This window comes from Macrotis lagotis, chromosome X, assembly GCF_037893015.1.
Source record: "Macrotis lagotis isolate mMagLag1 chromosome X, bilby.v1.9.chrom.fasta, whole genome shotgun sequence".
Taxonomy (NCBI): domain Eukaryota; kingdom Metazoa; phylum Chordata; class Mammalia; order Peramelemorphia; family Peramelidae; genus Macrotis; species Macrotis lagotis.
Window position 1 is genome coordinate 451,784,331 of NC_133666.1, and position 13,763 is coordinate 451,798,093.

Below are 13,763 nucleotides of genomic sequence, written 5' to 3' on the forward strand. Positions count from 1 at the left end.
AATTTTTAAAAGTTGTCTTAACATAATTTTCTCATCTCTTTCTTCCTTTTGGATCTGTTTCTTTTCTCACAACACATTCAATTTTGATCTTGTTTTCTTAATTTGCTTATAATGTCTTTTATGTCTAAATCTTGTGCCCACTTTGATTTTATTTTGGCACAAGGTGTGAGATGTTGGTCTATGCCTAGTTTCTGCCATACTAACTTCCAGTTTTCCCAGCAGTTTTAATTAAAGAGTGAGTTCTTATCCCACAAGCTGGGCTCCTTGGGTTTATCAAACAGCAGATTACTATAATCATTTCCTGTTGTCTCTTTTATACCTACTCTATTCTACTGATCTACTACTCTACTTCTTAACCAGTACCAGACAGCTTGATATTCTTGACTTTTGTTTTTCCATATGAATTTAGTTACTATTTTTTTCTAGCTTACTGAAGTAATTTTTTGGAAGTTTGATCGGTATGGCACTAAATAAGTAGAATTATCATTTTTATTATATTAGCTCAGTTGATCTATAAGTAGTTGATATTTGCCCAGTTATTTAGATCTTATTTTATTTGTATGAAAATGTTTTATAGTTATTTTTGTAGAGTTTTTGAGATTGCCTTGGCAGGTAAACTCCCAAATCTTTTTATATTGTCTGAAGTTATTTTAAATGGAATTTCTTTTTCTATAACTTGCTATTGTTTCTTGTTAGTAACATATAGAAATTTTATGTGGGTTTATTTTATATCCTGTGACTTTGCTAAGATTGCTAATTGTTTTCAGTCATTTTTAGATGATTTTTTATGGTTCTCTAGGTATACCATCATATCACCTGCAAAGAGTGAGAGTTTTGTTTTTTCATTCCCAATTCTAATTCTTTCAATTTCTTTTTCTTCTCTTATTGCTAAAGCTAGTATTTCTAATACAGTATTGAATAGTACTGATGATAACAGGCATCCTTGTTTCACCCCTGATCTTACTGGGAGTGCTTCTAGTTTATTCCCGTTACATATAAAACTTGTTGATGGTTTCAGATAGATTTTGCTTACCATTTTAAGGAACAGTCCTTTTATTTCTATGCTCTTTAGTGCCTTTAGCAGGAATGGGTGCTATATTTTGCCAAACTTTTTCAGCATCTATTGAGATAATCATGATATCTGTTAGGTTTGTTATTGATATAATCAATTATGCTGACCATTTAATTGCTTTCAATTTTATTAATTTCATCTTTAATTTTTAGAGTTTCTAATTTGATACTTAAGTGGGGATTTTTAATTTGTTTTTTTTCTCTTTTTTAGCTGCATGCTCTGTTAATTGATTTCCTCTTTCTCTATTCTTTCATGTATACTTCTAGAGATATAATATATCCCCTATTAAATACTTTGGCTGTATCCCATACATTTTGGTATGTTGTTTTGTTATTATCATTGTCTTAGATGAAATCATTAATTCTTTCTATCATTTGATGTTTGATCCACTCATTCTTTAAAATTAGGATATTTAGTTTTCAATTAGTTTCAGTTTCCAGTTTAGTTTTAGTGCCCCTTTATTGCATGTGATTTTTATTGTATCATGGTCTGAAAAGGATGCATTCAATATTTTTGCCTTTCTGCATTTGATTATGAGGTTGTTTTCCCCCTAATACCTGGTCAATTTTTATGTACATGCCATGTGCTACAGAAAAAAGAATATTCCTTTCTGTCCCATTCAGTTATCTTTAGAGGTCTATCATATATATGATTTCTAACTTTCTATTTACCTTCTTAACTTCCTTCTTTTTTTATTTTATAGTTAGATTTATCTAATTCAGAGAGAGAGAGAGAGAGAGAAGTTGAAGTCTCCCATCAGTGGAGTTTTGCTGTCTATGTCTCCCTGTAACTCATTCAGCTTCTCTTCTAAGAATTTGGATGCTATATCACTTGTTGCGTACATATTTAGAATTGAAACTACTTCACTGTCAATGATTCCTTTTAGGAAGATATAGTTTTCTTCCTTATCTCTTTTAATGAGATCTATTTTTGCAGCTGCTTTGTCTGAGATAAGGATTTCTACCCCTGCCTTTTTCACTTCAGCAGAAGGAAAAATATATTCTTCTCCAACCTGTTACCTTTATTCTGTATGTCTTTCTCTGCTTCAAATGAGTTTCTTAGTAACCTTTAAAAATTTATTTAAGGCAGTGGAGTTAAATGACTTGCCCAAGGTCACACAGCTAGGTAATTAAGTGTCTGAGGTTGGATTTGAACTCAGATCCTCCTGAATCCAGGGCTGGTGCTCTATCCACTGAACCACCTAGCTACCCCTTCAAATGAGTTTCTTGTAAGCAACATAGGATTCTGGTTTAATCCATTCTACTATCTGTTTCCATTTTAAGAGGGAGTTCATCCCTTTCACATTCAAAATTATATTTGCTAACTCTTTATTGCCTTCCGTGATATCTTCCCTGTGTTTATATTTCCCCCCCTTTTTAAGGTTTTTGCAAGGCAAATGGGGTTAAGTGGTTTGCTCAAGGCCACACAGCTAGGTAATTATTAAGTGTCTGAGACTGGATTTGAAGCCAGGTACTCCTGACTCCAAGGCCGGTGCTCTATCCACTACGCCACCTAGCCGCCCCATATTTTTCCCATTTTTTTCCACCTTATCCCTATTTCCCAGTATTTTGCTCCTGAATACCACTTCCTTTGGTGTGTTTTCCCCTTCTATCCATCCCCTCCTTTTTTCTTTCCTCTTTCCCTTTGCCCTTTCTTTCTTCCCTTCCTTTTGTCAGTTCCTCTTTTCCTCTTTCCCCCATCCTTCCCCTCTTAATACTTGAAAGGCAAAATGAGAGTAAGATTCAGGCTGTTCTCATCTCTCTTCTTCCCTTCTGTTGCAATAGGCCTTTTGCACTTCTTCAGGTGATATAATTTGCCCCATTTGATGTCTTCCTTCCTTCCATCTCCTTACTGTCCCTCCTCCTTCCTCCCCCAGTTTGTTTTAATTCTGACTGTGGCTCCTTGGTGTTTGAATTGTTTCTTTCTGGCCACTTGCAGGATTTTCTCCTTGATCTAAAAGTTCTGGAGTTTGACTACAGTATTCCTTGGTATTTTCATTTTGGGATACCTTTCAGGAGGGGATCGATATATTCTTTCAGTAACTATTTTGCCTTCCAGGATATCAGGGCAGTTCTCTTTCACTATATCCTAAAGTATGGAGTCCAGGATATTTTTTTTTTCCTTCAAAGGTTTTCATGGAGTCCTAAGATTTTTTTTTTAAGGTTTTTGCAAGGCAATGGGGTTAAGTGGCTTGCCCAAGGCCACACAGCTAGGTAATAAGTGTCTGAGGCTGGATTTGAACTCGGGTACTCCTGACTCCAGGGCCGATGCTTTATCCACTGCACCACCTAGCCACCCCTAGTCCTAAGATTCTTAAAGTGTCTCTCAGTTCAGTTGTTTTGGCAGTGAGGTATTTTACATTTTCTTCTATTTTTTTTTTGTTTTTTTTTTGGGGGGGGTTGTTTAACAAATTCTTGGTGTCTCCACAGATTCCAATCTCTTTTTTAGAGAAGAGTCTTCTTCATTTATCTTTTGCATGTCCTTTTGCAGATTAATCAATTCTTGTTTTGAAGGAGTTGTTTATGCTTTTCCAATTGCCTAATTGTATTTTTAAGGAAATCATTTTTCTTTTTTGCATTTGAATAATTTTCTCTTGTAATCCTTTTCCCAGTTTTTTCCATCTGATTTTTAAACTCCTTTCTGATTTCTTCTATTGAAATCTTTTTGGATTGGAGACCATTTCATATTCTCCTCTAAAGTTCCTTCACTTCTGTCCTCCTTATCTTCAAGGTAATATTCAATGGACCCCATTTTTCACAAGACTTTCTTCATTTTAGGCCCTTCCCTAGGGTCTTGTGTTGGGCAAGGGGCTTGTTTGCAGTCCTTTGGTGTTGAGATTCCTGGAGGTCTTGTTCACTGTGTATAAGAACTCTGGGGGTTCCTCAGTAGGCTGGCTAGTAAGGACTTCCAGAAGTTTTCTCTGGATTTTCTGTGTTGTTGGTGTCAGTGGGCCCACTCTATAAGCCTGGGGCAGGATCATACAATCTGAGCTGGGTCCTTAGGGCTAGAAAATCTAAAGTTTCTCTCCAGGAAGGGGGTAGGGGTTCCAATTGGAAACACAGGGACTCCTTTGCTGAAAGAGCAGTGGAGCTGGCCAAATAGAAGTCTGGGCTGCATTACTGGAGCTCTCCTGTCTGCCAGCCACGGTCATGGCAAAAGACCTCCACCATCTTGGCCAGAAGTCCTCTCTGTTTTATTCTATAGGAAATAGAGTTCTACTGTACTTCTTGTTTATTAGGGTGTATGTTAACTATTAACAACAAAATAAACCCACATTTTATTTGTTAAATCAAAGTGCTATCTTAAAATCTTTGCTGAAATAAGATTTCTTCCCTGAGAAAGTCACAATTATATAAGATTCATCCTTAGAAGAGAGGAATGTCTTTTAAATAACAGCTCTCTTCTAATGTTGTCATATATGTTTGAGTCATAGAATATTACAGTAAATCTTAGTCTCTGAGGATTTGAAATTGAGAATTACCCTAAGGGTAAAGGGAATATGAATAGCATTTAATAGGAGATTATAGTGCTTTATAATAGAATCACATATTTAGATCTGGAAGAGAACCTAGAGATAATCTAGTCCAATTACCCCATTGTATAGATGAGGAAACAGGCCTAGAAGAAGTAAGTGGCTTCAATTTGGGTCCTATGCCTTCTAATTCTTCATTCTTTCCATCTAGCTTCACCCCACTGTGGAGGTTTAGTAGATGACTTTGGAGTTAAATTATTTTTACTTTTATTTATTAAAACATTAAAGTTTTATTTTTATTTTCTAGGCTGGTGCCGAAGTAAATGTGTTGAATGATATGGGAGACACTCCACTTCATCGTGCAGCATTTACAGGGCGAAAGGTAAAAACAGATTGTGAGCATCTGTTTGGGTGTGTCTTTCTCTATGCACACCCTGACATCATTTATGGATATGTGTTTGAATTTATGGTTATGTGTGTGTGTATATAATGAAAATATGAACCTTCCAAATGTGAAAACATTTGAAGAGAAGGCATGATTTTGATAATGTATTTCCTAAAGACTAAAAATGAGGGTTAATATCTATAGAAGGGAAGAATTCTTAAGCAAATTCATTAGTCAGCATTCTTTTTTATTAGAATTAAAGAATGGTAAAGTAAAGGGACATTATAATTTATTTAATTCATTCTCCAGTTAATGCAGATATTATGTCTATAGCAACCTTGACCAATGCTCATTAAATCTTTGAATATTTCTAGTGATCACTTTACTCACTTCCTCTTTTGACAATACCATCCATTGTTAGGTTTAATTCATAAAGTATTCTTTCTTTTGTTGAGGGGAAATTGGACTTTTTTATCTTAGTTTGTTCCCTAGAACAATATTAAACAAATTTATTCCTTTTTTTACAAATTTTTGAAGATAGTTATATTGATCATACCATACTGACTAGCTAGGTGGCACAGTAGATAGTGTGGCAGGCCTTGGAGTCAGAAAGTCTCATCTTTGTGAGTTCAAATCCAACCTCAGACACTTACTAGCTGACAGACCCTAGGAAAGTCACTAAATCCTATTTACCTTTGTTCTCATCTGTAAAATAAACTGAAGAAGGCAATGAAAAACCCACTCCAATCTTTACCAAGAAAACTCCAAATGCATTCACAAAGAATCGGACATGATTGAAATGACTGAACAATAAAATCATATTGACCATTTGTGATTTCATATACTGACAAAGCTATTAATTTTTTAACTTAAAAGAGATGCTGTGCCTGTCATTGACACACACGTGCTGCCCTGAGAGAAGGTGCGCTGGAGTCCTTGGGAGCTGGTCATCCCACCCCACAGCCCAAGGGCACAGGACACAGCTGTGTTTTACTAACTCCCCCGTAACATACCATGCTGCACGTAGACCCTGCTTGGAACATTCCCCCCCCACCCCATTCCCCCAGGAAGACCTAACAGTATATATGTAGAAGCTAAGCAGTAATAAATTTGAGCTGGAGGCATAAGGCAGTGGTGGCTTGACTCATTTTCAGCTCCCCTCCAGGAGGGAGGTCGTCGCTGTGGGCTCCAAATTGAAGCAAGTTGCAACAAAAAAAGATAAGTTCCTTACTGGATAGAACCCCAAGTCTGGAAGTTGGGAAGATGAGTTCAAATTATGCCTGAGGTACTGAAGCAGCCAAATCATTTAACCTCTCTCATTCTCTAATTTCTCATCTGAAAAATGGGGATAATAATAGCTTCTACATCAAGGGATGTTGTGAGAATAAAATAAAATAAAATTTGTATAGTTCTTTGCAAACCTTAAAATGTTATATGAATATTAATTCTTATTAATATAGTAGATATTAGTGGCCCAAGAAATTCTAATAACTTTATTCTTCCTTGTTAGACTTAGTATGTGACTACTTTTCAACAATAATTGCAGTAACAAGTATTTAGCATTTGCCTCAGAGGCTAATAGTTAATATTCAGGATGAATAAAACTATATGAAAACTGTTTCTTGATATTTGAATAGTTTATAAGATTGATGATGTCCTTTCTTGAAGATGACCATGACATCAGGGAGATGATACCATGACAAGCACATGAATTGGATTTAAGTGAGGGGAATTGTGCTAAGTCACCTGTCTCACTTTTTCCTCCAAATCATCTGGATCCAATGGTCAGATATGAATCAGGACTACCAGTGCCATACTGGTTGGGAAGCAGCCAGGATTAAGTGACTTGCCAAGGTCATACTACTAGTAAACGTTAAATGTCTAAGGCCAGATTCAAACTCCCATTCTGATTTTAAGGCCAGTGCTCTATCCACTGTTCCACCTACTTTCCCTTAAAGATTGATAAAGAATCATAAAAGTCCAGTCACCCCTCTTGTGAATATTTCTGATATTTAGAAAACCTTTGAGGCAAAATTGAGTATAAACAGTATTGAGAATACATTGTGACATACCCTTTTTAATTATATTTTTAATTTATTTTGCTAAATATTTCCCAATTAAATTTGAATTTGGTTCTGCCACCCTAAGAAATATTGCATGTGGATAGTTAACTGTGTGTTTGATCCAAGGGAAAAACTATTTAAAATATGTTTAAACCTGCAAAACAATTTCTGCATTAGCCATGTTCCAAGTGGGAAAAATGTAAGAAGTAGAAGGATGTATCAATGTGCACCCTAAGACCATCGGGTTTTTTTTTCCTGAAGGTGGATCATATATTTCATTATGAATGTGATATATACTTTGAATGAGTGATCTCCTCAGTCTGGGTCCAGATCATAATCCAGCTATTTTTTTTATCTTGTATGCCTTTTCTTAAATTCTGCATAAAACATTCATTCAGTACTCTTTATTTTTAATATTTTGTGGTTATACATGTAGGGCTTAGGCCACTCACTCCTAATACATAAATGACTCGCCTTTTTTCCTATTCCACATGTTCTCAAAGATGTCTTTTGTATCACTTCTTGGGGCAGCTAGATGGTGTAGTGGATAGAGCACTTGCTCTGGAGTCAGGAGGACCTGGATTCTCTGATATACTATACTTGAATAAGATACTACATCTTTTGGCTTTCATAATGTTCTCTGATTGTCTTCCATGACTAGAAGATGTCTGTCTTTTCTTATCACATCCTTCTGGTTTCCTTTTAAGTTTCAATCAGTTTGTATTCTCCAGGAAATCTTTCCTGATTCCTCTTAATTATAGTTCTTTTCCTTTGTTGATTATTTTGAATTTTTCTTGTTTATTTATCCTGTTTGTTTCAGTTTGTTTGTACATAGTTGTTTGCTCTTTCCCTAGATTGTGAGTGAGTTCCTTGAGAGCAGAGACTTTTTTGGGGTCTTTTCTTTGTATCTCCAGAGCAAAGCACCTTTTGTCTGGTATGAAGTAGGCAGTTAGCAGTCTACTTTTTGTTTTTGTTTATTCTCATCTTTAATTCTGATTCCTTTAAGATTGTGCTGTTATATGGCTTGGAGTCATATGAAATCCTTGGAAGAATATTGATATATTATAAAGATGAGTTTTTGCATCAGGAAGTTTCTTAGAATCAATGATGTTGCTATATGATTTCCTAAATGTGATCCTGACCAATATATTTAACTTTGGACTTTAGTCATTGTCTGTCTTCACTGACTTGTCCTAGATCTCCATACTGAAAAACTAGTTCAGTGAACTCTTCCTCTATTCACACGTTTTCATTTGGGTAATATATTGTCACCATGCATAGTAGATAGAGAAATGAATTTGGAATCAGAAGACAGAGGTTCAAATCCTGTCTTTCATATTAGTTGTGGAGATTCTCGAAGACTTGAATTTACCAGAGAATTGCTGATCTGCGTCATTGCAGGGAGTTTCTACTATGGTAGTTACATAAACCAGTGAGTTGTAAGTCTGGCTTTTTTTTCTCTTTGGGTTGGTAATTGCTTCTTTCTTGGTCTTGTCTTTTTTTTTGCTGATTTAATTTTTAAAATAATTTTAAATTTTTTAAAAAATAAAATATTAATTATAATTAGTGAGCCTATCTGCATGCAAAGGTTAGCAGAAAAAAGGAGATTGTATATTAAACTTTGAATCTCAATTGTGAACAGCTTTCCTCTTTTTTAAAGCATAGATTGCATTCAGTGTTCATTTCAAAGTTTCTATTCATCTTTGGTTAATGCAGAATTGGCAAGATCTGGCAACATCCATATTATGTGGAGTGAGGGAGAGTGAGTTGAGGATGATACCAACATGGTTACCAACTTGAAGGACTTGGAAGAATGGGGATGTTTTCCATAGAAATAGGTGAATTTAGAAGCAGGATGGGGGGAAAGAAAATGTTTTCAACATGTTTTTTCTTCAAATATTAAGTTCAGTTTCCATAATTGTGTTTAAAAAATGGTGGGGGGTTTTCTGTATACATTAATTACCTTTAGTGCTTTTTGGCTTAAATTAAATAGAAATTGAGTTTGTGTCAATATCATTCAGCTATATAATATCAATTCTTCAGTTTTTCTTTGATACAGTTAGGTTTAATTCAAGATTGTAATCAAACCAAAGTAATAAAGGATTTTAAATGCTTACTCATTTTGTCATGGAAAACACATTGGAAAGGGATTCAGAAGAACTGAAGTTCTAGTCATAGTTATGCTGTTAATTGGTTTTGTGAATGTGATGTTGGATAATTTATTGCTATTTCTAGGATACAGATATAGATATGCAAAAGAGTTAGTAATTAGCCAGTAATATCCAGGATATCTATATCTATATATCTATATCTATAGTATTTGTGTGTGTGCATGCCTATTGACTGTGAATATATATGTGTATATATGTATATATAGCTCTTCAGTATACATACTATTGGCCAATCTACCCCCTTTCTTGAATAACTATCTTATTGGGTTGAGTTTTAATTGATTATGGTCAGTTAAATAATAATGGTTCCTCTAAACAGAAGATAGTATTTAATGAAACATTATGCATAGCTGTTTATTAATAAATTTTTAATTTTAACCTTCATTCTCCAGTCTGTCAGTCAGCAAGTACTAATTAAGCACCTAATCCATGCCAAGTGCTGTGCTTAGGGGATGTAAAGAAAGTCCCCATTCTTGGAAGAGTTCATTGTCTAATGGGAGAGACAACATGGGAACATCAACATGGGAACATCTATTTACAAATAATAATAATGATGATGATGATGATGATGATCTTCATTTTCAAGAAGACCATGATATCAGGGATAAATAACATGTGGGGCAAGCTGGAGATAATCAGTAGAAGGGGGCACTTGCAATAAGGGTGACTGGGAAAAGGCTTGTTGTAAAAGATCAAAGTGGCTTCCCTAGAATGGAAGACAGGAATGCTGTAGCAATGTCTGGATCCTGCATTCTCCAGTCAGCACTGCCTGTCCTCTGTGAACAGCTTCTGGTAATTAACTCCCTGTGAAAACTTGATTCGTTAGTCTAAGAACCTTATTGACTTTATGAAACTTAATAAGCACATGGTTTCTAAGCATCATGAAGGAGAAGGAAGTATCCCTTCTGACTACATCTTGGTGCTTGATTTGTCCTTTATGAATAAGGTTTAATATTTGATAGTTTAGAGTATCATGAAATGAAGTTGTGATTACACTGAATATATGTAGATAAATATTACTTATTGATGTACTTGAAAGGTTTAGAGGGCAGTCCAGTAGCCAGTGATTGGAATGATGAGCCTGGAGTCAAGAAGACCTGAGTTCAAATTTGAACTCAGATACATACTTAGTCTAGGTCAAGTCACTTTGTTGAGTTTCCTTATCTGTAAAATGTACTGGAGAAGGAAATGGCAAACCACCCCAGTAACATTGCCAAGAAAAGCCCAATGGTATCACAAAGAGTTGGACATGATTGAAACGACTGAACTAATAGAATGAACAGATATATAGATATTGATAAACCCTGAGAGAAAAGAATTGTTTCCATAATCAGGATGACAGTGTAGTTGGAATTATATGAGAGGAGGAAGGTAACAGATTTTCCTTCTCTTTTTCTCTTAGGATATCCTAAGGTAACATAAAAACAAGGAAAGATCATAGATTTTGGCTTTCTAATGCTTTAATGGTAATTTAATTTTTCTTTTTACTGTTTCTGTAACATTGCCATTCCTATTAATTGACATCTAACAACTGTTTGGGAATTCAAATCCTTTCCTCCTATTATAAGTAATCTACCTGAAATGTGATTGCCTAAGAAACACTTTGGTTTAGGTGGAATGATTTTTTTTTTAAACCTAACCATTTGGTTATTTGTGGATGGCTGGACTTGGTCTGAAATGTAAACTTTGTGTTTGGATCCATCACTGTTTGTGGCTTTCTATGAGTGAGTCTGTTAACTGCCAAATGTTTTCTAGGAAATAAATCAGTGGATGTGGGTGTTACAATACTAGGACCTCACATACTTTCTCTCACTAGTTCTTCTTTTGTTTCAGAATATTGTTTCAGAATATTAGCTCTATAGATATTGAAGATTTTCCCAACCCACAAAGAAAGACTTTTTTGATTAAATGTTATGTGACTTTGAGTTCCTTGGGGGCAGGGCTTTTGTCTCTGTTTGTATCACCTGGGCTTAGCACAATGCCTGGCACAGAAGCAAGGACTTAATAATCAGTTTTGACAGATAACTTTGTTATTTAGTAGATTTCCACAGGATTACTAGTTTATTATTCAAAAGACTTACTGACTTTGTGGTAATGCTTGATAAAGTACATTTTAGAGCAATAATTCATTAGTTCAGCATAATTACAGAATGAGATACTATACAAAAATTTTCCAGTTAACTGAACCTTAAACCTTTCATCAAATTATAATTTTCTGTGTTAATATTTTTATCAGCAAATTTCTAAAATGAATTATATATTGCTGTCTTTCAAAAGAATATACCAATAGAATTTCATTTTTTTCCACGTATATGATTTTTGAGAATCCAGAAAATATCTTTCCACCTATGTATCTACCTATCTTCTTTTATTTTCTACTTAGAGTCCCTTGTGTTTAACTAAGGCAATCATTTTTTCAAGCCTGGAATACATCACTGAGAATTTGATTGGCTCCAAAGCCTGGGATCAAGAGATGTCACAGTGTGTCAAAGAGTAAACTTTGCAAGTGGAATCTCAGGTAAGAGTTAGGTTATTTTTAAATGTTCAGTAAGGTACATAATTCATACATTACAGGCATTAGGGATAAAGCCAATTGTAAAAATAATTGGTACATAATATTTCAAATATAGACCTGGGTCAACTCACCCTCCAATGGACTTAGTGACTGAGGTGCAGGTGGACAAAATTTTACATAATAGGTAGGTAATAACTGTCTTTTATATGGTGCCTATTCTCTGCTAGGCACTGTGCTAAGCATTTTACTAAAATTATCCCATTTGATCCTCATAATAAATGGGAGGTAGGTGCTATTCTTATGCCCATTTCATAGTTAAGGGAACTGAGGCAAACAGAGGTTAAATGATTTGTCCAAGGTCTCAAAGGTCACACAATAGTTAGTGTTTGAAGGAAGATTTGAATTCAAGTCTTCAGGATTCCAGGTTTAGGGTTATCTACTGACTTACCTAGCTGTATATCTTACCTAAACTTAAATAAACCTGGTATGAAGACACTCTAGTAAAGAAATCCCATAGGTTGGGGGACAGCTCACCACTCTGTATTGTAGGTTTGGAAGATGTGTACCACGTGAAGGTACTTCTCTGGTCACTTGCTCCTTTTGATCTTTACCAATCTCCAGTTGGGAAAATATTCTTCTCTTCCTTGGAAAAAGTTCTTTCACCTTAGAGTCATTCTTTAAAATGCCCTGAGAAAGTGTTACACTCTGAATCTAGCCAGCAGACCTCTTGCAGGTTTGAACGTCAGTACCTTCAGGCTCCCGAGCTATCCACTCACCCTGATGCCAGAAGCAAATACTTCACAGTAAACCAGTTTCAAAGCTTGTCTTCTTCCTCTGCTTTTCCCTCTCATTTCAAAGGGAGCAGCACATAGTTCTGATGCTTGACCTCTCTCCAGCTCTAGGTGGGGCCTAAGGGAAATAGTTTAGATTGAAGTCCAGTGAGCTCGGTCTGTCTTCAGGTAATCGGGAATCTCTGCTGAAGCCTGAAATAAATAGCATTTATATGCTGCTTCAAGGTGTTTTTTTTTCTCATTACATCCAGGGAAGGAGGTGCTGTTATTATCCCCATTTGCAGAGGGTAAGTGACTTGTCTTGGGTCACACAGTTACTAAATATCTGGGAATGGATTTGAACTCAGGTCTTTATTTCCTGTCTAGTGCTTTATCATCTGCCTCTGATTGACTATTCTTCACAAAACTCATACCAAGTTGACCTTTTTACCCCCTGCTCATTCTTTAGTCTTCACTTGCCAGATTCATTGTTGACATGCTAATGTAGTTTATCTTAAATTCATACTTCCTATTACTTAGTGAATCTCCTTTTAGTCATCCATAGTCTCCAAACATTTAAATGCTTTTAATTTTATGTTTTGCCAACTTAACTCTTAAAACAGTTGCATGCAAATGAACCAAAGGACTGACCAGGCTTCCAGAGCTCTAGCCCTTCTGTCTTAAAAGCAGGCCATTCTTCTTTTTTTTTTAAAGAAATATTTTATTTATTTTGAATTTTATAATTTCCCCCTATTCTTGCATCCCTTTCCCCACCCCACACAGAAGGCATTATGTTAGTGTTTACATTGGTTCCATGTTTGCATTGATCTCAGTTTAATGTGATGACAGAGAAATCATATCCTTAAGGAAGAAAAATAAAGTGTGAGATAGTAAAATTACATAATAATATAATGTGCTTTTTTAATTCTAATTTGACAGCAATAGTCTTTGGTCTTTGTTCAAAGTCCATAACTCTTGCTCTGGATATAGATGGTGTTCTCCATTGCAGAGAGCCTGGTTGTTGCACTGAAGGGATGAACAAGTCCATCAGGGTTACTCATCATCCTCATGTTGCTGTTAGGGTGTACAATGTTTTTCTAGTTCTGTTCATCTTGTTCAACATCATTTCATGCAAATCCCTCCGGGCTTCCCTGAATTCCCATCCCTCCTGGTTTCTAATAGAACAGTAGTGTTCCATGACATATACATACCACAGTTTGTTAAACCATTCCCCAGTTGAAGGACATTAACTTAATTTCCAATTTTTTTGCCACCACAAACAGAACTGCTATAAATATTTTTTGTACAAGTGATG

The 13,763-nt window shown here is 35.4% G+C and overlaps 1 protein-coding gene across 8 annotated transcripts in view; it reads left to right on the forward strand.

The window, feature by feature from the left end:
- OSBPL1A (oxysterol binding protein like 1A) overlaps positions 1 to 13,763 on the forward strand; it is a 393,082-nt gene that overhangs the window by 71,732 nt on the left and 307,587 nt on the right. For all 8 annotated transcript variants that reach the window (XM_074207328.1, XM_074207333.1, XM_074207332.1 and 5 more), the window contains one exon: positions 4,852 to 4,926. In XM_074207328.1, the coding sequence (XP_074063429.1) occupies positions 4,852 to 4,926 (75 nt within the window). The remainder of the gene's footprint in view (positions 1 to 4,851; positions 4,927 to 13,763) is intronic.